At 37.6% G+C, this 24,248-nt stretch overlaps 1 protein-coding gene across 1 annotated transcript in view; it reads right to left on the reverse strand.

Annotated features, from left to right (window-relative positions):
• The window catches only part of SPTLC3 (serine palmitoyltransferase long chain base subunit 3), a 150,720-nt gene that overhangs the window by 94,046 nt on the left and 32,426 nt on the right, over nucleotides 1-24,248 (reverse strand). Inside the window, exons 2-4 of the mRNA XM_019635237.1 lie at nucleotides 23,711-23,896; nucleotides 6,614-6,768; nucleotides 5,424-5,572 (exon numbers count right to left, since the gene is read on the reverse strand). Coding sequence (XP_019490782.1) covers nucleotides 5,424-5,572; nucleotides 6,614-6,768; nucleotides 23,711-23,896 — 490 coding nt within the window. The remainder of the gene's footprint in view (nucleotides 1-5,423; nucleotides 5,573-6,613; nucleotides 6,769-23,710; nucleotides 23,897-24,248) is intronic.

Raw genomic sequence — 24,248 nt, forward strand, 5'->3', positions numbered from 1 at the left:
TTAGGGTTCAGCATTTGATATATAAATATTAAGTTAAACTCAACAATTACATTGTTAATGTTCTCCATGTCTTTATTTGTTTTTCTTGCCTTCTTTACATTTCAAGGACTAGGAGGTACTTTCTGGTAACCGCCTACCACTATTCCATTTTTTAAATTAAAAAAAAATTTTTTTTGCTTTTTTTTCAAATCAGCCTGTGGAATGTTAAATTGACTCACCTGATTTTCAAAGCCTTCCATATTCACTATTCACTAATTTCTAGTTGTACAGAAAAATAAACAGCTATATACATTGAGTGCCAAAAAATATATACACATTTTAAGAAAGGAAAAAACTGTATTAAAATTGTAATAATACATACCTATAATGAAAGATGAATACAAGTCATGTGTGTACATTTTTTTGGCCACCTCAATATGTGTCTCTGCTGTGTTACTTGATGCATAGAGGTTATAGGAGTTGTATCTATCTTCATTATGAGCTCTCCATATAATTTTTGTAAGCCCAATCTCTTATTACATTTAATGAACCATAATTTAAATTTAACTTCTGCTTTCTCTTTTGTTCCTATTTGCACCACACATTTAGGTTGTTTCTTTATTTATTTTTAAAGTTTCAGCTTATTATTTACTTGAAGCATAATTCATATGAAAGAAGAATAAGCAATTATGTATTTACTTTGCCTCAGGGGTTGCTGCACTATGTCTTCCATTTTTAAACCAATATATTCAAACATCTTCCACATACAGAAAAAAAATCAAATAGTTCTTCCAGACAAAGAAATCCAAAGATCAAATGTAGAAATATTTTGCATAATGGAGATATTACTGATTATTGTTTGACACTCAGACATTATGAACAATTTGTACACAATTCTCAATCCCAGTGCTGACAATCTAAAGATCCATGTAGTTTTAGAATCTGTATGCAGTTATCCTAGTGACTTTCCAACTAAAAATAAAGGGACAAACCACTTTAAAAGGAGGATATTGAGTACCAGTCTCTTCAAATTTTGATAAGCTGTTCACTCTAGAGTTCACGAATACACAACACAATATGACACACACACACACACACACACACACACACACACACACACATACACACAGCATTCAAAAATGTCTAATGTTTTGCAGTATATTAACAAAGTTATTAGGAAAAACTATGCTATAATTACCATGTCACATAAGGCGCACAATTTAAAGGAGACAGCCCACATCAGGGAGCATTGTAATAAAAAACAACATGAGTATAGAATATATGAATTTAAAGTGTCAGACATTTTAAATGCTTGATTATTACTTCAAATTGTCATTTCACTCTGCCTCATATTTAGAATATGCACAACCCCACCCCCATCAGCCTGTGGAATATTAAATTGACCCACAAGAGAATCAAAACCTCTCTTAATTCTGCATTGCACTATTTTTTAGTTGCACATAAAAATGAACAGCAGCATATCATTTCACACCTTAAAAATAGCATTTGCAATTCTGTACATATCTGTCTGGTAATGTATCATTTCCAGTTGTATTTTGGGCTTAGTTTGAACATTTACAGGTGCAGATTTGGCAAACAACATTACTCTTGAATTCCGTCTTTGCTGCTCCTTCCACTAAATTGACCTCCCTCTTAGGCCCTGAGGCATTTTGTTGGTTGCAGGAGGAAGGTGCGAACCCAGTGCCAGGCTGGGACCTATCTTTCTATTTTCATCCTTTGGAAGAACTTTAGTTTTTTGTTTTTGATTATAGCACATAGTTGAGTTTAGGTTTTTGGCCCAAACTTAGTCCTTTTCTTTCAGAAAGCAAACACAGAGGGTGGCAAAAAAATGTATACACATTTTAAGAAAGAAAAAAACCTGTAGTAAAATTACACTGATGGTAACCACTTTAAGCATCTCTTGTAATTGCAGAAGTCAAAAGTTACTTGTATTCATCTTTTGTTTTTGGTATATATTGAGTATCAACATTTTAATAGTTTTTTCCTTTCTTAAAATGTTTATACATTTTTTTGGCATCCTCTGTATGTTCTAGTTATATAGTGTTGGTCAAAATAATATGTGTGGTTTTCTACCCTTTTATTATGTTTTAAATACTTCCTCTTGACTTTCTGTTTTGCTTAATTTTCCTGTTTTGTCATATGTTTTCTGTGTTATTTTCTGTGTTATAGTACATTGGAAACTATTTTTAAAACCTCTGGGAAGTATTTTTAAGTGAATAAATGTTCTTAAACTTTTACTTTTAGTTCCTCAAGAAGCTATTTGGTTACTAAAAATTGTTAAGCCTCTATATTCCCACATTTTCATTGTTAATCCATTGACACTATTAAACATTTTCTTAATACTATGTATCATATGTTTTCCAAAAGTTACTTGTATTTCTTGAAATAAATGTCATTCCAAATTGTTCTACTAGTTCTTGCATGTTATGTTAAGGTGGTTATGCATGTTGAAGAATAGTTTTAAATGTATCCTGTTTACTTATTTATTTTTGATTGCTTATATCCTTGTTTTCAGTCCTTCTATTTGCCTATAATTAGTGTGGGTGGCTTCTATTTTTCTCCCTGAGTGTTTACTTGAAAACTGTTAAAATCTGCTTCCTAGAGTTTGAGCTAGAGAGCTCAATGAAGCAGGTAAGTATTAAATGCCCAGCAACTCAGAAGAGTGAGTAGGTGGAGAAAGGCCTGGCTGCAGGCAACCCAAACTGGGATCTTCACCTCAGCTTGGTTTCTCTGGGTTTGTTGAGCCAGTAGAATTAGAGGTAGCCATATTCCACATTGCCTGTGTCAAGCTGCCTCCCTTCAGCTTCTGCTGGCTGTGATTGGGGAGTGTTCTGTCTCAGTGAATTGGGGGATCCTCATCTTTAGGAAAGTGTTTTCTGACTGGTTCATCAACTCTCCTGGTGTTGGGTGTCACTAGCACCAGAGGAAACATCCCCAAAGGTTATTGATGTTATATCTCTTATGACTAGGGGCCTTTTTTCAATCTCTGCTCCATTGTCAAATGGGTCATTGTGAGTGACCCAGTTCTTCTAAGTAGAGTAGAACCTTCTTTTCACATAATGCTTATGTCTCTAGACCTCATGCCTCAAAATGAAGATTAGTAAAATGTCTTTCTTTAAAAATTTTGGCAACCACTTATAAACTCCATAGCTTTAGCTAAGTATTTAATGACTATATAGATAAAAATATTACTTTGTAAAATTTCAGTTATTTATTGCAGAGCTCTGAATAATTATATGTTTTAAAAGCCCTCCTGCTAACTGGTTATGTAAGAGGGACATTTGACTCATTTTTGATTAATGATAAATCTCATTTTAGCAGATGTACCACTGATTCTTAGAAAGGCCTGAAATTGACCTGGTGGACCCTGCATACCTTATGCTGGATGGGAAACTGCTGTAGTAGAAATTGCTGAGCTACACTGGGAGTTAGGATGGTTAATAAGCCACCATGGGCACATTACTTAGTCACTATGATCCTTAGTTTCCTCTTCTAGAAGATGGGAATAGCACCACCTGTGATGCCTACTATAGCAGAGAATTTTTGTGAGGAATACGAGATATATATGAAAACAACATGCCAGGAATAGCAAAGAACTCTTACAGGAAGTGCATCACTCTTTCTCCCTGAAGAGAAGAGGAGTAGTAGTTTTGTTTTCACAGATTTTACTCCCCTGAATAAGAGAGAATATTTCAGCTAAAAATGAAATACATAAGCAGTTTGTCCCACCCTGCTCATTCATTCATAACTCATTCATTCATTCACTCATTCATTCATTCATTCAACATAGCAGTAAACAGACCAATTCCTTACTTTGTGAAGCTTATGTTTTAGCAGCAGAGATGGGCAATATACAAATACAAAAGTGATATCAGTAATGGTCGTCCTTCAGAAAGGTGTAAGAAAGAGTCAAGTCCAAATGAGAAGTTCTTGTTCAATGGGTATAAAGTTACAGTTATGCCAGATTAATAAGTTTTAGAGATCCGCTGTACTACATAGTGCCTATTATTAACACTACTGTATTGTGCACTTAAAAAAATTGTTAAAAGGATAGATCTCATGTTAAGTGTTGCTACAAAAATGGGGGATGCAAAAAGAAACTTTCTGAGGTGATAGATATGTTTATTACCTTGATTGTGGTGATGGTTTCATGGGTGTAAGCATGTGTCCAAACTCATCAAATTATATACATTAAGTATGTACAGTGTTTTTGAATATCAATTATACTTCAACAAAGCTGTTTAAGAAAAGAAAAAGGAGAGTGTGAGAAAGGACTCAGAAAAGGACCAGATGAAAGAGGCACAATAGTTCTATTTTAGATAATAATGGTCAGGAAAGATCCATTTTTATTTATTCTGAAGAATTAAATCTGCAATTAATAGAAAGCATAGGTATTACACCTATGGACTTGGATTTAGAGGGGATTTTATGAAGTTGACCTCAAAGACAAGGGAAATAACAGCAAATATGAGTGAAAGGGACTATATCAAACTAAAAAGCTTCTGCACAGCAAAAGAAACCATCAACAGAACACAGAGGCAAGCAACTGGATGGCAGAAGATATATGCAAACAACACCTCCTATAAGGGGCTAATGTCCAAAATATATAAAGAAGCTGTACAACTCAACAACAAAAAAACAAATAATCCAATTAAAAAATGGGCAGAGGACCTTAACAGACAGTCCTCCCAAGAAGACATACAAACGGCCAACAAACATACGGAAAATGCTCAGCTTCACTAGCTACCATGGAAATGCGAGTCAAAACCACAGTGAGATGCCACCTCACACCTGTTAGAATGGCTATTATCAACAAGACAAGTAATAACAAGTGTTGGAGAGGTTGGAGAGAAAAAGGAACCTGCATACATTGCTGGTTGGTATGTAAATTGTCATAGCCGCTACGGAAAACAGTATGGAGGCTCTTCAAAAAATTAAGAATAGAATTACCATACAACCCAACAATCCCTCTTCTGGGTATCTACCAAAAAATATGAAAACATTTATCCATAAATATATATGTACCCCTATGTTCATTGCAGCATTATTCACAGTGGCCAAGACCTGGAAACAACCAAAGTGTCCTTGATAAACAATTGGATAAAGATGTGGTACATATATACAATGGAATATTACCTGGCCATAAAAGATGAAATATATAGATGATGTATTATAGAAATGTACACTTGAAACCTACATAATTTTACTAACCAATATAATCCCAATGAATTTAATAAAGATAAAAAAAGTTAAAAAAACATAATTTTTGAAAGTTCCAAAAAGATTTTCATATACCTTTTCCGTTTTGCATTTTATGACAGCTTTTTGAGGCACACAGTCTAGATAGGATCTTGATTTGAGAAATAGCCACAAGGAAGCTGGTACCCAGCTGTAAAAAATTTCAAAATAGTGAACATACATACCCATTTCATGTCTGGTACTGGCCACACCTACGCCATATGCCTCTAAAACATCCTTCACTGTCCTCATAGATTCATCATACCTGGCTGCCAGGCCAAGAAAGTTATAGGAGCCCATGTTGATGACATCTTTGATGATTCTTCCAGTAAACCTGCAGAGAGAAGGGCAGGTGAGCATAAAGGGCTTTGTCATTTAATATCATCCTAGTGCCCCATAAAAGACTCTCACAAAGCCATTTTGGGTCTGGCCCAAATCATATATTTTCTTTTTGACTTACATTCTTGTCACCACAAAATGGTTTACTTTTAGAGGAAAGTATCCCCATAATGAAACTGGACAGAGTATTGGAAAAAGGTCTACTGAGTTATGGAATATTAGTTAGCCCTAATTTTCTTGGGTACTTGCTTTCATGACACCTGTGCTCTGGTTTAAATTCTAGCAAGAACTTTCTAAATGAGAAAAAGACAGTCATCTCTGTCTCCTTCAGCAATAAGTAGGAGGGTATACTTTGTCAAAAAAGCTGAAAAGAGCTCTCCCTGGCTAGGTCTCTGTATCCTGTATCTTCTTCTTCATTTTTAAATTGTGGAATTGGGGAAGGGGAACAGTGCTGGGGAATTGGGGAGGAGGACCAGCCAAGTTGTTGTTCTTCAATCTTAGTTGTGGAAGGTGCCAGTTGCCATCTGGCTGCCCATCGGCAGCTTGTGGCCTCTGAGCTCAAGGTGCTGTGTTACAATCTTAGTTGTGGGTGGGCGTAGCCACCATTGCATTCAAGAGTTCAAACAGCAGCCTTGTTGTTAGGAGCACATGCTCTCATCAGCTGAGCCATCGTGCCACCTGTTGACAGCTCAGCTGCAGCTCAGCTTGGGTGCAGTGTCACTGGCTCATGTGGGAATCGAACTGGCGGCCCTGTTGCTCAGAGCTCACTCTCTTAAGCTAACTCTTAACCAACTGAGCCACTTGGCCGGCCCTCCTGTACCTCCTGACACAAGTCTCACTTAAATATCAACAGCCATCCTTGGCAACTTAATTATTGAGACTGCCCCTACTGGCATATGATGGCTTGCAAAAGGCTGAATAATGGAAGACCACCTGCTTCAATGCTTTAGTTTTTCAGTTTGTAATCTGGTGCCCACACTATGATTTCCTTGAAAGGATTTTCTTCCAACCAAGCCCCTCCAGGTGGCTGTCTTACCTAAATGTCCAGTTGTAGTCATCCGACACCCTCTCCATCACGTCGAACAGAGCCCCTGGGGCACTGCAAATGGGTCGGTTCCAGTTGTCTCTGATTCTCATGTAAAGGTTCCGGGTATAAAAATTCTCAAAGTTTTGATACAGCGGCACAAAATCCTGTATGACAGAGGTAGACGTTGATCCCTTGCTTTTTATATTGCATTTGCAATGGAAGGCTAGGAGAAGACCTGGAAGAGCCATGCAAATATTCCATCTACTAATATTTTTTGAGCAAAGGTCTGTGGGTAAGGGGCCAGAGAGGGTCCATAACTAAGTCTGTGAGGACTTCATTCCCAAAGAACTTACATTTTAGTGGGGTAAGTAAAAAAAAGGTGGCAAATAAAAGTACCAACAATGACAGTGCAGTACAATGCAAGTCCCAAAATGAGTGGTGGAGACAATGAACAGCTGCAGAATTCCATCTGAAGGGTAACCATAGGTGTTTATGTCCAAAGTAGTTTAATTGGAAGAAATTGGTTGGGTGATAATTTGGTCTTAACTCGTTTGTATATGAATACCCCTACTCATTGTGTTTTTAGAAATGTGGGTTAACTTGAACTTTGGACCTGTTGGCAAAATTGTTGGCAGGTGTCACAAAGCCAAGGACCTGGAAACTGAGCTGAGTTTGTGGAAGCAACTGGCTTCTGTCATGATTGAAATAATAGCACTCTTTTGCTGTATAAAACATAATCCATGCCTGAGGGATTTGCAGTTCAGTTGAGGCTCAATGTAAAACACATCTAATGTTGTCATCTAACTCCTAATAGTACAAGGCAGAAAAATGAAAAACTTTGGCCTAAGCCAAATACTTGGGCATTTATAAGATTAGAGCCAGGGGTAGAGACACATCTTACTGGAGGAATCAAGGTGGCTTTATGTAGGAGGGACACAGGGATGCTTGGAGAAGGCACTCGAGGTTAAGAGGTTTGTATGCTGGAAATGTAAGGTGTATTTGAGAAAAATGAATAAGAATAAAACAGTTTCAGGATATTTGGTCATGTACCAAAATGTCCATGGAGACATTTGGTCCACACTGACCCATCTACGTCACCCCATGTGCCATTACCAGCTAGGCTACTGAGGCAAGAAAGGTTATTATTGGTGATGCAACATGATAATATTTTTTATGTGTTAATTTTGTAAACCAAAGTAGAAATAAATGTTATGGGCTGTTTGAACCTAAGGACATTTTCTAAGCATGGATGTTTTAGACAGGACCAAATATCAAGGACATTCAACATGGACAAAATGTCTCCGTGGATCAACTGTCTGTTACTTAAATAAAACATAAGGTGAATCTTGTTGCTCTTTGCTCAGAACCTATAATGGCTCACACCTCACTTGGAGTCAAAGCCAAGGTCTTGACTGGTCTGACTCCCTGTTGCCTCTCTGATACCGTCCTTTACTATTTTCTGTGGTGTGGGTGAGGCTGTAATGTCAGCTGGGCACAGAAAGTGGGAGCCTTGTGTCTAAATGAGGAACTTACACATTCTCCTGGAGGAGCCACTGAATAATTGGGAGTGAGCTTTCTTATTCTCCTACTCATCCTCTTTGAATTCTTTGCTCTCCTTCCCCTTATGAAATGGAGCTGATTTCCTGGGAGAACAAGGAGAATCAGGGGAACAGCTTTGTGGACGATGTTTTGTGCTACTGGTTTGGCCTTCTCATCTCCTAAGCTTGTCTATTCCAGAGGAAAATACATAAAATCTGCAGGTTTTTTTTTTTTTTAAGATTTTATTGGAGAATTGGGGGAAGGGAACAGCATTGGGGAATCGGGGAAGGGGAACAACAAGTTGCTGTCCTTTTGTTCTTCAGTCTAGTTGTGGAGGATGTTGCTTCACTGGCCCATGTTGGCATTGTGATCATTGCACTCTTCCCGGCTGAGGCAGATGGGTCACCAGCCCTTTAATGGCCACTCACAGCAGTTCACAGCAGCTCACCCATCTGCCGGCTGCTCACATTGGCTGCTGGCCACTCACAGTAGCTTACCACAGCCTGCTACAGCCCCACTGCAGCCTATGCCGTCACTGGTGACTCATGGCAGCCCAGCTCCAGGTTGAGCTGTTATTCACCATCTTAGCTGTAGAGGGCACAGCATCACTGGCCCATGTGGGATCTGAACCGGCAGCCCTACTGCTCAGAGCTCGCGTCCCCAAGCCAACTCTAAACTAACAAGCCACTTGGCCGGCCCTAAAATCTACAGGTTTTAATAGCTGGTGACTACACCCAAGCCACAGTCTTTTCTGTCACTTTACCCTCTGCTTTTCAGTGATAATGGCATTATTTGGGGGGGGGGGAATTATGATTATTTATAAGAAAGAATGTTCATCGCCACATACTGGGGCTATTTCTTGCAAATTTGAAGGATGCTTTGGCCACTCTACTGGTTACATTTGTAAGCTGAAAATTTCATACCAAGCTAATTTACTCTCAAGTAGCTAACTATCCTGCTATAGGTTTTGTTATGATTTAAAGCTACCAGGTTATGATAGTCAATTATACCCTTTTATGTTCTAACAGGGAAATGGACATATTTTTGAGAGAAAAGGAGATTTTATAATTCCAGGAAAATTTTTTCCAAACTATTTTCCCTTTGATTTTATAACATTTTCAGACTGTTTACAATCTACTCTATATCCCCAAACATTGTCCTTCTATTTTTAATTTTTCTTATTTGAAATGCATCATAGACACTCATCCTATCATGAGAAAAGAGACAAGTAGGTCTATAAGTAATATTTATGAACTCTGAGTGGAATTATATTTTAGATTTTATGAGAAATATTACTCAAAATAATGTTAACATTTGGTTTAGAAGAAAACTTAATAGTTGATTTCAGAAAACACTTGGTTTTAGGTAGAAAAGAACCAAAATGCTATGCCTACAAAATTAAAACAAAATTAATTTCCAACATGGAACCATAAGATGCACACATACCAGGGCAGAGGAGATATCAAAATCAGAACTCAAATACCCATTTGACATGTGAGGAAAATCAGACCTAGCAAAGTGAGTGATTTGAACTCAGTTCAGCATCCAGCTTTATCCACTCTCCCAGCAGTCACTTCAGAATGACCTTAGGTTGGCACATGACCTAGCTTAGCCAAGCTTCCCTCTAAAACACCAACAATGACAAAAAATATGAACTACAATATGAAAAAGGCCAATAGATTGCCAGGCCATGGAGGAATGTCCACTCATCATAAGGAACTTGGCATTGACTTGAGAAAACAACCTGGGGTTTCCAATCATTGGTGCCTCATAAAGTTGGGCCATCATGGCCCCCTGAAGGAGGATGGGAAAATACTCCATCCTGTCCAAACTTTCTGGCTCCTGGCTCAGAGATCCAAAATTTTTACCTATGAGGAAACCAGCAGCTAGCTCTTAATTAAGATAAATTCTTTGAGGGCAAGATACAGGGATTCCAATGATTCTGCAGGATCAAGAGAGGCTTTCTGCTATGGAATGACCTTTACATTCAAAAGACATTTTAAATTAGGTACTTGAAACTTCTCTGTCAAAGGGATGGGCCCGTAGTTTTTTAATCACACAGAGCCATTTCTTTGTGGGTGGTATGAGTGCTAACCCAGATCTAAACATCAAGCTCAGTAGACATGTTCCTAAGAGGGACAATTGAGCTTGGAAACATACTTTGAATTCAAGTATGGTCTGAGGAAGAACTGCCTTGCTTTTAGGGCATCCTCCACCTCTTCCACTGCCCCTGTGAGGCTTCTTACCTCTGCATGGGTGTATTCTCACCCCACCCCATTCCTTTGAGTATCAGTGAGGTTTCTTCAGGGGCAGCCAACACCTTACAAAGGTCAATGTCCTCTAGTGACAGGTAAACCTCCCACAGCATTTTAACTACACCAGAAAAATGAAACTGGACTAGATATTGCCAAAACAGAAGCACTGCAATAAGATAGCACTGCAACAGCGTTGCACTATCTTTATCTATCTGTAGATTAACTTGTCACTTGACTTACTCACTTCTTTTTTTTTTCTTGACACAAATGACTAGATGTGGGATTGAAACCCAAGCTATAAGGTTACAATCATTTTAGGGGGCAGGCTGAGCAAAACCTGAATATGCAGCTACAAAAATGGCTTATTTCTTCTTCAATATGATGGTCTTTCTTTTTCCACCTTTAAGCTTGTAGGGTACTTCATAATTTTCAAAGTGTTAGAGATATTTCTATCCAAGGTTTATAGAGAAATCAATGGAAAGGCAGAAAATTTGAGTGAACAAATTGGAAATCGTACTTCATTCTAACACCAATGATCTTTTTAATAAATCATACTGCAGGACTAGGTATTTATAAGAAAGTGAACATATCCATGGCCCACCGTAAAATATACTACCAAATGTGGAAGCATGTTCCTTCTTATTTGATTTAACTATATGACCATTCAGTAGCAAATAGAATCATGGATTTAAATACAAAGAAAGAATAATTATCAAATACCATTTATTTATTAGTCCCTACATTGACACTTCTGTTCTTACCTAATATTTAATTTTTATGTCATCATTTCCTTTAGAGAAACAGCTCTTTCTCTTATAGGATTGATCCTAGAATAATAGTTAAATATGTTTGTGTTTGCTTTTTTTGTTGTAAAAGGTAATGGTATTATAATTAGTTCATTGAAGTATGAGAAACACAAAGTAAAAATGGTTAAATTTAATTTTTCTTTTTAAGAAATTACAGGAAGCTTGAATAAAAATGGAGGACTCATTGTATATATTTTACCACTCATCTAAAAGTCCTGTGAAGTGACAAAAAATAGATATTTAAAAATGAAATAAATTTTGCTTCTGGTCAAGATGGCAGAGTAGGTAAACACTGTACTGGTCTTGTCCCATGACCAAATAAAAATTACCACTAAACTACAGAACAACCTTCACTGACAATAGCCTGACATCCAACTGAACAGAAACCCTATAACTAAGGATACACAGAAGAAGTCACCTCGAGACTGGTAGGAGGGGTGAAGATGCAGAACGGGTTAGTCCCACACCAGCATGTCATGATTAAAAACTGGGAGGGATATCTTGGCTGCAGAGGTCCTCCATGGAGAGTGAGGGGGTCCCTGACCCATACCAGGCTCCCCAGCCCAAAGTTCCAGGGCTGAGGAGAGAAGTCCCCATAACTTCTGGCTGTGAAAAACAGTGGATATTATGGCTGAGTAAAACAAAGAGTGGCTGGAGTCCCAGGCCTTCTTAAAGGTCTTGTTCACAGACATAATCACTGATGGACTCGCCTGCTCTGAGCTCCAGCTCTGGGGCAGCAGCTTTAAAGGCACCAGGAACATACAGGGAGGCACTGAATTGTATGACTTCAGAGTGAGGGCTAGAGGGCAGCTTTTTCCCAGGCAGAAGTGCTGAGAAAAGCCATTGTTCCCTTATTGAGCCCTCCCCGCTCCCAGCATACACATGCTGGCAGCTGCCATATCTGAGTCTCCTTCAATCTGGCTAACACCATTTGCACTGCCCTGGTGATTTCCTGATACACCACTCACCCAACAAGTGGCTGACCCAAGCCACTTCTAGTTGCTTCTTCATACAAATGCCGGTCTTGACTAATGCTGCAGACTTTTCTAAAATCTCTCAAAGGTTTGGAAGCCCCCGAAAAACAACATTTGGCCTCAGTGTGCCCCTTACCACTTGCTGAGCAGCCCTGAACCCAACACTACTAGCAACCAACTCAGCTCACAGTTTGGCCTATCCCATGCACCCCCAAGCCCACCACAAGTGGAAACAATCTGTATATCATTTTTAGCTCATACTAAGTGGCCTCGGGTAGGGCACAGGTAGTGGCTAAACTTGTTCTGCACCAGAGTCCCTCCCTAGAAACCCCAGAACCAACATACCCAGTTGCCAGCTTCAGATCACATTAGAGCACTACCCAACTACCTCCACAAATGACACATTGAAAGGGCAGATTTGGTAGGCACCAGAGTCCCAGTAAAATGAGTCCTGCTCTGTAGGGTCAGCCCTGGCACAACAGCTCTTCCATTGTATTCACAGCCAGTCCTCACAATAAATTAGCTTGAAAGTCAATAGCTCCCACTAACATGCCAAGAACAATAAAGTCTCAACTACTACAGGGGAGAACACAAAATCCACACAAGTGACAAAACTGCAGCACCTGACTCAGGGGATCAGGGAGACTGTGTCACTAAACCCAATAGGACACCTACTACATAAGACTACTCTATGAATACTGGGAGACATAGCAGCTCTACCTAATACATAGAAATAAACACAAGGAGGCAGCCAGAATGAAGAGACAAAGAAACATGTCCCAAATGAAAGATCAGAACAAAGCTCCAGAAAAAGAACTAAACAAAATGAAGACAAGCAATTTACCAGATGCCAAGTTCCAAATACTGGTTATAAGGACACTCAATGATCTCAGTGAGAACTTCAACAAAGAGATAGGAACATAAGAATTGAAATAGATAACAAAACAAAAGAACCAGTCAGAAATTAAGAATATAATAACTGAACTAAAGAATACCTTAGAGGGCTGGCCGAGTGGCACAATGGTTAAGAACTGGCTTGGGATGCCAGAGGACCCCGGTTCGGATCCCACATATGAGGGCCAGTGGCGCTGCCCTCTACAGCTAAGATGCTGAACAACAGCTCAACCTGGAGCTGGGCTGCCGTGGGTTGCCGGCGATGGCATAGGCTGCAGCCCCTGTGGCAGTGGGTTGCCATGGGCTGCTGTGTGTGGCCGGCGGCCAGTGTGAGCGGCCAGCAGACACAGTGAGCAGCCGTCCAGAAGCCAGCAACTGATCTGCCTTGCCTGGGAAGAGCGCAGTGATGGTGCCAACTTGGGTCAGTGAGGCGACATCCTCCACAACTAGACTGAAGAAAAAAACGACAGCAACTTGTCTGTTCCCCTTCCTCCAATTCCCCAGTGCTGTTCCCATCCCCCCAATTCCCCAATAAAAATCTTAAAAAAAAAGAATACATTACAGGGAATCAACAGTAGATTAGATGAAGCAGAGTACCTAGTCAGAGATTTGGAATTAAGGTAGCAGAAAACTCCCAATCAGAACAGCAAAAAGAAAAAAATGAATCCAAAAAATGAGTACAGTTTAAGTGGTCACTGGGAAAACATTGATTTCTAGCAACATTTGCATTATAGGGGTACTAGAAGGCGAAGAGGTAGAGCAAAGTATTGAAAACCTATTTAAAGAAATAATGACAGAAAATTTCCCTAACCTGGTGAAGGAAACAGACATATAAGCTCAGAAAGTGCAGAGTCCCAAACAAGATGAATCCAAAAAGGCCCCCACAAGAAGACATACCATAATTAAAACGTCAATGCTTAAGGACAAAGAAAGAATATTACAAGAATATTACCTACAAGGGAGCGCCCATAAGACTGTCAGCTGACTTCTGAATAGAAACTTTGTAGGCCAGAGGAATTGGCACAAAATATTCAAAGTGATGAAAAGCAAAAACCTACAATCAAGATTACTCTACCTAGCAAAGCTATCATTTAGAATTGAAGGACAGATGAAGTACTTTCCAGACAAGAAAAAGCTAAATGAATTTGTTACCACCAAATCAGTATTACAAGAAACGTTAAAGGGCCTTCTTTAAAAAGAAGAAGGAAAAAAATATATAAAAATATATGAATAATAAAATGGTAATAACTGCATAGCTATCAACAATTACTTAAAACATAAATGGTTAAATGCTCCAATCAAAAGACATAGGGTTGCTGAATAGATAAGAAAACAAAATCCTTACATATACTGCCAGAAGAGACTCACTTTAGGTCAAAAGACACACACAGACTAAAAGTAAAGGGATGAAAAAAATTTCATGAAAATGGAAAAGGAAAAAAAAAAAAAGGTAAGGTAGCAGTACTTCTTCCAGCCAAAATTGACTTTAAAATAAAGGCTATAACAAGAGACAAGGACCCAATAATTCCACTTCTGTGTATTTATATGAAAGAAACCCAAAACACTACTTAAAAGGGACACATGCATCCATATGTTTATTGCAATATTATTTCTAATAACCAAGATATGGAGGCAACCTTGTTGTCCATCAGTGGATGAATGGATACAGAAGGAGTGGTACATATATAGAATGGAATATTACTCGGACATAAAAAGAATGAAATCCTGCCATCTGTAACAACATGGAAGAAAATAGAGGGTATTGTGCTGAGTGAAGTAAGTCAGAGAAAGATAAATGTGATATGATTTCACTTATATGTGGAATCTAAAGAGCAAAATAAACAAACAAAACAGAAACAAATTCATAGGTACAGAGAATATTTTGATGGTTGCCAGATGGGAGGGGGGCTGGCAGATGGGTGAAAAAGAGGAAGGGATTAAGAAGTACAAATTGGTAGTTACAAAATAGTCATGGGGACATAAAGCATAGCATAGGGAAAATAGTCAATAATATTGTAATAACTGTGTATGGTGTCAGGCACTAGATTCATCAGAGTGTTCGCTTCTTAAGTTACATAAATGTCTAATCACTATGTTGGACATCTGAAACTAACACATTATGGTATGTCAACTATAGAAAATTGCAATATAAAAATAAATTTATAAATGCCTAGAAAGACAATCAAAAGTATCATTGATGAGTCAGAAATATTGAAGGATCACAAAAAATAGAACATAAATAAGATCTGATCAATGGAAAAATAAGAACTTAGGAAACCATAGTTCTAAAACATTTGCAGAAGAATGGTGTGGACATAGCTACCTGTAGGGGAGCTTCAAGCTAAGAGTCAAAGCCTGTAAGAAGTTGATACTCAGGGTGAATAACTAGAAAGCTAGATTTCTTTGTCCTCTTTTTATTGGGTTAATAATTAAGAAGCAGTGCATTCATTGTCCGCTGTGGTAAGCAATAGGAGCTCAACAGAGAAGCAGGGCCAGAATGCAGAGAAGTGGGGAGCCCACACAGCACGAAGCCATTGGTCCTGGCAACTCATTCTATTTCCATTTTACAGTCACTCAAGACAGGTCAATATGTGGAAAAATAAGGCATCTTAAATACAAAATTGAGCATAAAACAAAGTGTCACTACTATTTAAGGAAAACTACCATAATAAGAGGCACCAAATTCAACAAATAGAAGAAGGAACATGTAGTGAAAAGACTTATTAGAGAAAAACAGAAAAATATATATATATATATAGTGCCAAAAAAATTTATACAAGTGCACACTGGTCAATGTTGCTCAAGCAGTAGGTAGTTCACCATAATCAGAAGCATCTGGACACTGATGGTAACCACTTCGAGCACCTCTTGTAATTGCAGAAGTCAAATGTGACTTGTATTCATCTTTTGTTATTGGTATATATTGAGTATTAGAATTTTAAGTTTTTTCCTTTCTTAAAATATGTATACATCTTTTTGGCACCCTGTGTGTGTGTGTGTGTGTGTGTGTGTGTGTGTGTCCTTAGAGGGATACACCAAAACAATGTATCCTTTAAAAAGATAAACTATTTATTTAAAAGTGCAATGGACACTTTTAAAAGCAAATTAATAAGCTAGAATAATAAATTGACTTATTTTTCCAGGCCTTAATGAGATAGGACAGAGAAAGCAAAATATGAAAGAAAAGAGATTTGAATGACAGGTTCAGAAGATCCAGTCTTTCTCTAATAGGAGTTGCAAGACTGAAAGAAGCATGAGAAGGAGAGGAAGAAGAGGAAAAAAAAGATAAAGTAAAGGAGGAGGAAGTGGAGAGAGAAAATTTCAGAGAGGAAGGAAGGTTTGAATCCTAAAATTTAAATGAGCTATCAGGTACTGAATAAGTAAATAAGCAAAAAAGTAAAAAACTTATAGCAGGATACATCTTGGTTAAATTTCAGATCTCTAAGGATAAGGATAAATTTCAGATCTCAAAAGTGTTCAGAAAAGGGGGAAAGACAGTTTATATATAAGGGACTAAGAATTAGATTGTTTCAGACTTTTCTTAGGTAACAGTAGTGGAAAAGATTATGAGGGAAAGTTATTTTGAATTTAAAATCCGGTACTCAGCCAAGCCAGCAATCAGATGTGGAGCCAAATAGAAACATTTTAATACATGAAAAGAGTGATGAGTTTAACTTTCACAGGTCTTTTCTGTAACAATTGAGGATATAGCTCAACAAAAAAAATAATGAAATAACTAAGGAGGAAGACAAAAGATGCCAGAAAAAATAGTGAGTGAAGACGCTGATGGAATATGGTTAAGTCCAAGTAGGTCTTATACGTAGTATAATAAAACAGAAACTGAAAATTAGTAAATGACAACCTGGAGAATGGGTATGCGGGAGAAAGAAAAGAAACTTTATTAAATTCTTCTCATCAGAGGAAGAATCTAGTTACTGAATAATGATATCTAAATACTAAGTATATTTGTTAAATATTCAGTGACAACCATTAAAAAATAGTAACGGGAATACTATATAAAACTTCTTAACGGTGACATGAAGAAAAAATGCAGAACAAAAGAGATTTCTTCAAATGTACCAAAGGTATGAAATGATAAATAGTTAAAATAATTAATGAATAAACAACTGAAAATATGAATGTAAAATATAAAGATTGCAGGAATAAGTTTAAATACATGAGTAATTTAAAATATTAGGTTGAACTATATGGAATTATCAATGATTGACTATTTATGACCTGTAAAAACAACAATTTCATATGGTTCAAGTAAGTAACTGTTCATAAATTATTTCATCTTATTAAAATACAGAAGCTTTCACATTTGTTTTAAAAGTAAATCTATATATTGCTTATGAGAAACACACATTTCCTGAAAATGTTGAAGACCGAAAATAAATGGCAATTGACAAAAAAAAGTATAAATATTAATATCAGGCAAAATAGAGTACAAGGTAAAGGCATGATAAAAGGAAAAATCCATGGAGAACTATAAGAGCCATGGACTTTTAAGTATCTGACAGTTACACTGAAATATATAAGAAAGAAAAAACAAAACAAACAAATCCACAATCACAGTGAAATGCATTAAAATGCATTTCTCAGAAGTTATAAGTTTGAGTAGGCAAACATTAAGTAAGTCTAGAAGATTCAAATAATATAATTAACAAATTTGTAATAATAGAACTTAAGGACAATATATAGTTATTCCCAGTACTCATGGAGAACTACAAGAAATTGCAGCACAAATAGGAGTATCTAAGAAGCTGTGACAACTAAAGAGAGGATTCATTAAGGTAATAACATTTGAAATTAATATGAAAATATCAATAGCTTTCCTACATGCCACCGATAACTAATTAGGATGTGGGAAAGGGAAAAAAGATAGTATTCAAGTAACACTACCAGCAACAAAATTATACCCAAATAATAATCATAAGAGAAAATGGTAGAACTTTAGAATAAAGGTAATTATAAAATTTTATTAAAGAATGTAAGAAATATCTAAATAAATGGAGAGACATATCATGGTTTTGAATGGGAAGACTAAATATTAACATGTCAGATTTTCCAAAGTTGACCTGTACCTATAAATTTAATGTATTGCTAACTAAAAATGACAGCACTTTCTTTTCTTAAAATTTGGTACCTGACAAGCTAATTTTAAAGTGTACACAGGGAGAAAATCTTTAAGAATTACAGGAAACTTGTACATTTACCTAAAAAGTAGACAAATAGATCAATATTTCAACTCAGTGGGTTAAAAATAAATGACTCAATTAATGATATTGAGACAATTTAAAATTTTCTTCTAAAAATAGTCCTACCATACACAGCCCATAGAAATAACTTTTAGATTGATGTGTGGATTAAATGTATAAATAAACACCCCAAATCATAAAAGTACTGAAAAAATTTATAGGAAAATTTGTTATAACTTTAAAATTAACAACAAAAGAGATTCCTTTGTAAGCATGATTAACTTCCTCTCCCCAAAGGAAAAAAAAAACCCCAAAAACTAACTGCAAAAATAGAAACAACAACAACAACGAAAACATAAAAGAAATATTTAATAAATAAGACTTAAATATTAAAAATGTATATGTGGCTAAATATAACATAGGGAAAGTTAAAAGCTAAGAAACAGAATTGGAAAATATTTAAAATATAAAAATTATTGATGTAAGTATATATAGAAAGAATTATAAATCAGTAAGAAAAAACAATTTAATAAAATTTTGAGCAAAGGATATGAATAGGCAATGCAAAAGGAGTTAAGTGTGAATCAGAAGCTCAGTCTCACTATTAATTAGGAAAATGCAAATTTAGACAAGAACAAAAATACGTTCACCTATCAGATTGGCAGAAAGAAAAAAAATCTGTTGATAATATCAACGTATCAATTGCTGTCAAGGAAACAAGCACTCACTCAGGTACTGCTGACTAGAGTTTAGCTTAGGCAAGCATTTTGGAAGGCAATTTGACAATCGCTCAGGAGTTAAAATGTATGTTCCTTTCACCCAGAAAGCCACTTCTAGGAATTATTCTGAAATAAATTCATATACTGTTCATTAAATAATTATTCACAAAAATAAAAATATGAGAATATAAATAAATAACCAAATATATATCCATATTATGGAACACCATTATGCAACTATTAAAAGGAATTAGGTAATCCTGGATCGGCATATAAAGATTTCCAGACATATAGTTAGGTGAAAAAAAGTAAGTCACACAATATGTATGATATGATCTCATCTAAGGTAAAGAAAGGACAGAGTAAGTACAAATGAACGTATGTGTAATTAAGTACATGAAAAAGACAGAAAGCATGCATAAGGAGATTTCTTTTACTCATTATTTCCATAATAAAGAGGAAAGGGAAAAATGATATGAGTTTGAGGAGAGGCTCTTCATTAGATCTTGTCATAACCATCTATTACTCACATTGACTTAGTACTAGTTGGTATATGTACTTGCAAAGCTCTACCTTGTCAAAATCAATCAACCATGCCAACTACTGTAGATTCCTTCTTGCTACAGAAAGCAGGGAGGCCTATATTATAAAAGAATTTTAAAAATTAATTTACTAACATTTTAAAGATACATCAGAAAATATGTGTGCTTATGTGTATGTATACATATAGGAGTTGTGATAAAGAATATGGTGAATGTTTAAATTAAAAAAATTATTACAGTAAAAGACACATTGCCATTAATCTCCCTCAAAATGTTTCCCCTCACTTTGAACACACTTATCCCGTCATTCTTGCCACTTTGGAAAGTAGTTCTGAAGTCCTCTTTCATGAGTGTCTTTAGTTGCACTGTTATGGCTGCCTAGAGGCCTAAATCATTTTGACTTTGGGGAAGAACCGGAAGTCACATGGTGTCAGATATGGTGAATATGGTGGATGAGGACACACCATAATGTTGTTGTTGTTGTTGTTGTTTTTGACAGAAATTGCCATATACCAGAGAGATGTGTGACACGGAGCATAGTTATGATGGAGGATGAAGTAAAGACAATCACAGAACTGCTTCAGAAAGTGGTAAGAATGATGGGATGATTGTACAAAGCCAGGAAGAGTATTTTGAGGGGGATTAGTGGCAATGTGTCTTTTATTGTAGTAATTTTTAAAAATTTAAGCATTCACTTATATTTTTGCAACCACACTGTGTATATGTATATATGCATGTATATATTTGGATATTTGGATTTCAAATAAATGTTGACCTGAGTGTTTACTGTAGGGAGGCTGTGATCTGATTTTACTGGTCTTATTTTACAAAATATTCCCAAGGACTTTGATTTTGGAGTTGTCTTCCCAACCTATGGCACATGCTCCTCTGCTAGATGCAATTGTGAAAAATATTCATCCCTTGTGAGAATGCATTGGCTTTCTTCTTTTTTTTTTAAGATTTTTATTGGGGAATTGGGGGATGGGAACAGCGCTGGGGAATTGGGGAAGGGGAACAGATAAGTTACTGTCCTTTTGTTCTTCAGTCTAGTTGTGGAGGACGTTCCTTCACTGGCCCAAGTTGGCACCATCATTGCGCTCTTCCCGGGCGAGGCAGATCAGTCACCGGCTTCTGGACGGCTGTTCACCACGGCTGCTGGCCGCTCACGCTGGCTGCTGGCTACATACGGTAGCCCATGGCAACCCACTGCAGCAGAGGCCGTAGCCTAAGCCGTGGCGGTCAACTCATGGCAGCCCGGCTCCAGGTTGAGCTGTTGTTCAGCATCTTAGCTGTAGAGGGCAGTGTCACTGGCCCTCATATGAGGGATCCAAACGGGGGCCCTCTGGTGTCCCAAGCCAGCTCTTAACCATTGTGCCACTCGGCTGGCCCTGCATTGGCTTTCTTGAAGCAGCCAGAAGGTATTTGGAACTGAGGTTAGTTTCAGAGATTGGCTATTTCTCTGGCCAGGGATTGCTGCTGCATTTAAATCTATAGATTGCTTAGTGATACTTAAGTCAAGGAAGTGAGTCATGCTGATACATGAGGAAGGACCATTCCAGGAAGAGGGGAAAGCAAGACAAATCCCTGAGGTATGCATGTGTGAGCAGTTCTTGAGGAAGAGTGAGGAGGTGCCAGTGTTTGAGGCATAGGGAGAGAGCTGAGGAGTAGAGGACATGAAGGTGGGGATGGAGGAGGGGGCTGCCTGCTGCAGGGCTTTGGCTAGCTTTGGCTCTTACTCTGAATGAGAAGAGAAGGCATTAAAGAGCTTTGCCTAGAGATGCCACGTGACCTGACTGGGAGTCATGTTGGCTGTTAGTTGAGAAGAGACTGTAGGGATCGAGGGTGGAAGCAGGGTACATCTAGGTAAAAGAAGATGGTTGTTTGGACAACACTGTTGGCAGCAGGGGTGGTAAGGAATAGTTTAAAAACAAACATATTTTGAACATAGAACTGATAGTATTTGTGGACAGGTTTGACTTGGGGTGCAAGAGAAAGAGAAGAGTCAGGGAGGACCCTGAGGTTTTTGGCCAGAATACCTGGACTGATGAAGTTGCCATTTACCAATCCGGGAAAGATTGAAAGAGGAACAAGTTTGGAGGGCAAGCTCAAGTACACAGTTTTGGACATGTCAAGACTAAGTGATTGCTGATGAATGGGGTCCGTGTACAGGTGGAAGCCTTAGCCTGCACAGGAGCCCGGACATCTATTTCATGGTCATGAGAGGTGGAGGGAAGTCAGGAATGTGAACACAGGTGTGCAAGTAAGTGTTGGCTAAGGAAGTGTATGGAAGTTCTGACCTTTTTTTCCTCTTTCTTCAATGAAATAGGAAGCAAGAATATAAACTGAAAGCCAGGAGGGTCAAGAAGTGTTGAAAATTTAGAAGGAGCTGGTGACTAAATGCACATAGGTGATGTAATGTGATTGGCAGGTAACACTGAAGGAGACCCATCAGCATGGTGGGTGAATCCAGTTGATAGTGTATCAAGGTCCATGAAATTTAAGCTGGATAAGAGGAAGAAAAAGCAGAATGGGGAATATGAGAAAATGAAAGAGCTTAAAATCAAGGGATTGCAGACTTCAGGGACAGAGTGAAGGAAAATATATTATTAATGAGATAACCTTTGGAAAGCACCTAAGCAGGAGACGTAACCATGTGATTAGAGGGTTGGAAATTTCAGTCCTACCCCTCAACCTCCAGGGAGGATAGAGGGTCTGAAGTTTGAATCAATTGCCAATGGCCAAAGATCTACTCAATTGTGACTATGTAATTAAATGTCTATAAAACCCCAAAAGGATGGGGTTCAAAAAACTTCTGGGTTAGTGAACACATGAAGGTGATGGGAGCATGGCACACCAGAGAGAGTATGGAAGCTCTGCACCCCTTCCCCATACCTTGCCGTTTGCATCTCTTCATCTGTCTGTTCCTGAGTTATATCTTTTTATAATAAACTGGTGGTCTAGTAAATAAAATGTTTCCCTGAGTTCTGTGAGCTACTCTAGCAAATTAATCAAACTCAAGGAAGGGGTATGGGAAGCTCTGATTTATAGCCAGCCAGTCAGAAATATAGGTAACAACCTTGATTTGCAACTGGAATCTTATATTTAAGGAGATGGTAGTTGGAACCCTTAATATATAGCCAGTCAGAAGTACAAGTTAAGCTGGTGACTGGTGTCTGAAGTGTGTGTGTGTGTGTGTGTGTGTGTGTGTGTGTGTGTGTGTGAGTCTTGATTGCTAAGTTATAGAATTTGAGGTTTTCTCATTACACTGATATTCATGCCTCACCTATCTTCTTTGCTTAGATGTGTTTAAGGCTCTATCATGTCGAATGATCCATACCCACACTCACAATATTCCAAACGGATTTTTAGGAAAAAGCGATTCATGGCATCATAAATCATTTGAACCAGTTTGGAAAACACGTAAACAAAATGCAGGCTCTTTGCATATCTCTGAATATTTTCCAAGTTATTCTATTAGTTCTATGTGAAGAGAAGATGATGTAGACTTTTATAGGTTAACTATTGAAAGTAGATCAGAGGTTCTAAATTGGAGGTGATCGTGCAGTCCATAAGACATTTGGCAATGTCTAGAGGTATTTTTGTTTGTAATAAGTGTGTGGAAGAGTGCTAATGTCACCTATTGGGCAGAGGCCAGGGATGCTGTTAAAAAAAAAGTCTATGATGTACAGGGCAGCCTCCCACACCAAAGAATTATCTAGTCTAAAATATCAATAGTATTAAAATTGAGAGGCCATGTTTTAGATGGGATAAAAACCTCACACTTCACTCAGACAACTTTTCTATTCCAGGATAGAACATAAATAATACTCTTACAACTAGAAGATGAGAGTACAGTCCTATCCATGCACCTTGCTCTTATGTTATGATTTTTTAATCTTTAAAATGGTATTTTAATATCTATCTCATGGGGTTGTTATTATTAAGTATGGCAATGTTCAGCCATCTGGCAAATAGTGGTTACTCAATAAATATTTGCAGAAAACAAGTCCATGAATACACAGGGATGGAGTCTAGAGGGTGAATATGAATAGAATTTACCCTAAGTAGTTCCTGAGCTCCTCACTCTTTTAAAAATCTGTACATGCATCACTACTTCTGAGAATGCTTTAGAGGAGAATAACATTGACAAAGATTCAGGGAAATGCGTATACATACTTTTTGTTCTTCTCGCTCTACAGCTGCGTTGCATTTTTCTATTCCCCAGTTTCTCAAAAAGTCTCTGAGATAGCCAAATAGTGTTCCAATTCCATATCCCATATAAGTGAAAACCATAACATGAAGAGGTGCTTCCTCAAAGGATTCAACAATTGGCTTATCATTAAAATGTGGTTTCCCATTTTGCTGAAAACACAAAAGAAAATCAAAGGTTAGCACTCTTCCATTACAATAAAGTATGATATTTAAAATTTTGGACTTTCAACCTTTTAAATTTCAAATAACATATTTAAAATTGTAAAAGCTGCTTGGAGAAAATTGGAAATTGATCACTGAAGAGGGCAATCAGAAATATAATTTTTTAAAAATATTTTTATTAGGGAATTGGAGGGTTGAGAGCAGTGCTGGGGAATTGGGGGAAGGGGAACAGACAAGTTGCTGTCATTTTTGTTCTTCAGTCTAGTTGTGGAGGACGTTGCTTCACTGGCCCAAGTTGGCACCATCATTGCGCTCTTCCCGGGCGAGGCAGATCAGTCGC

Source organism: Hipposideros armiger, unplaced genomic scaffold (genome assembly GCF_001890085.2).
Source record: "Hipposideros armiger isolate ML-2016 unplaced genomic scaffold, ASM189008v1 scaffold_20, whole genome shotgun sequence".
In the NCBI taxonomy this organism is placed as follows: Eukaryota; Metazoa; Chordata; class Mammalia; order Chiroptera; family Hipposideridae; genus Hipposideros; species Hipposideros armiger.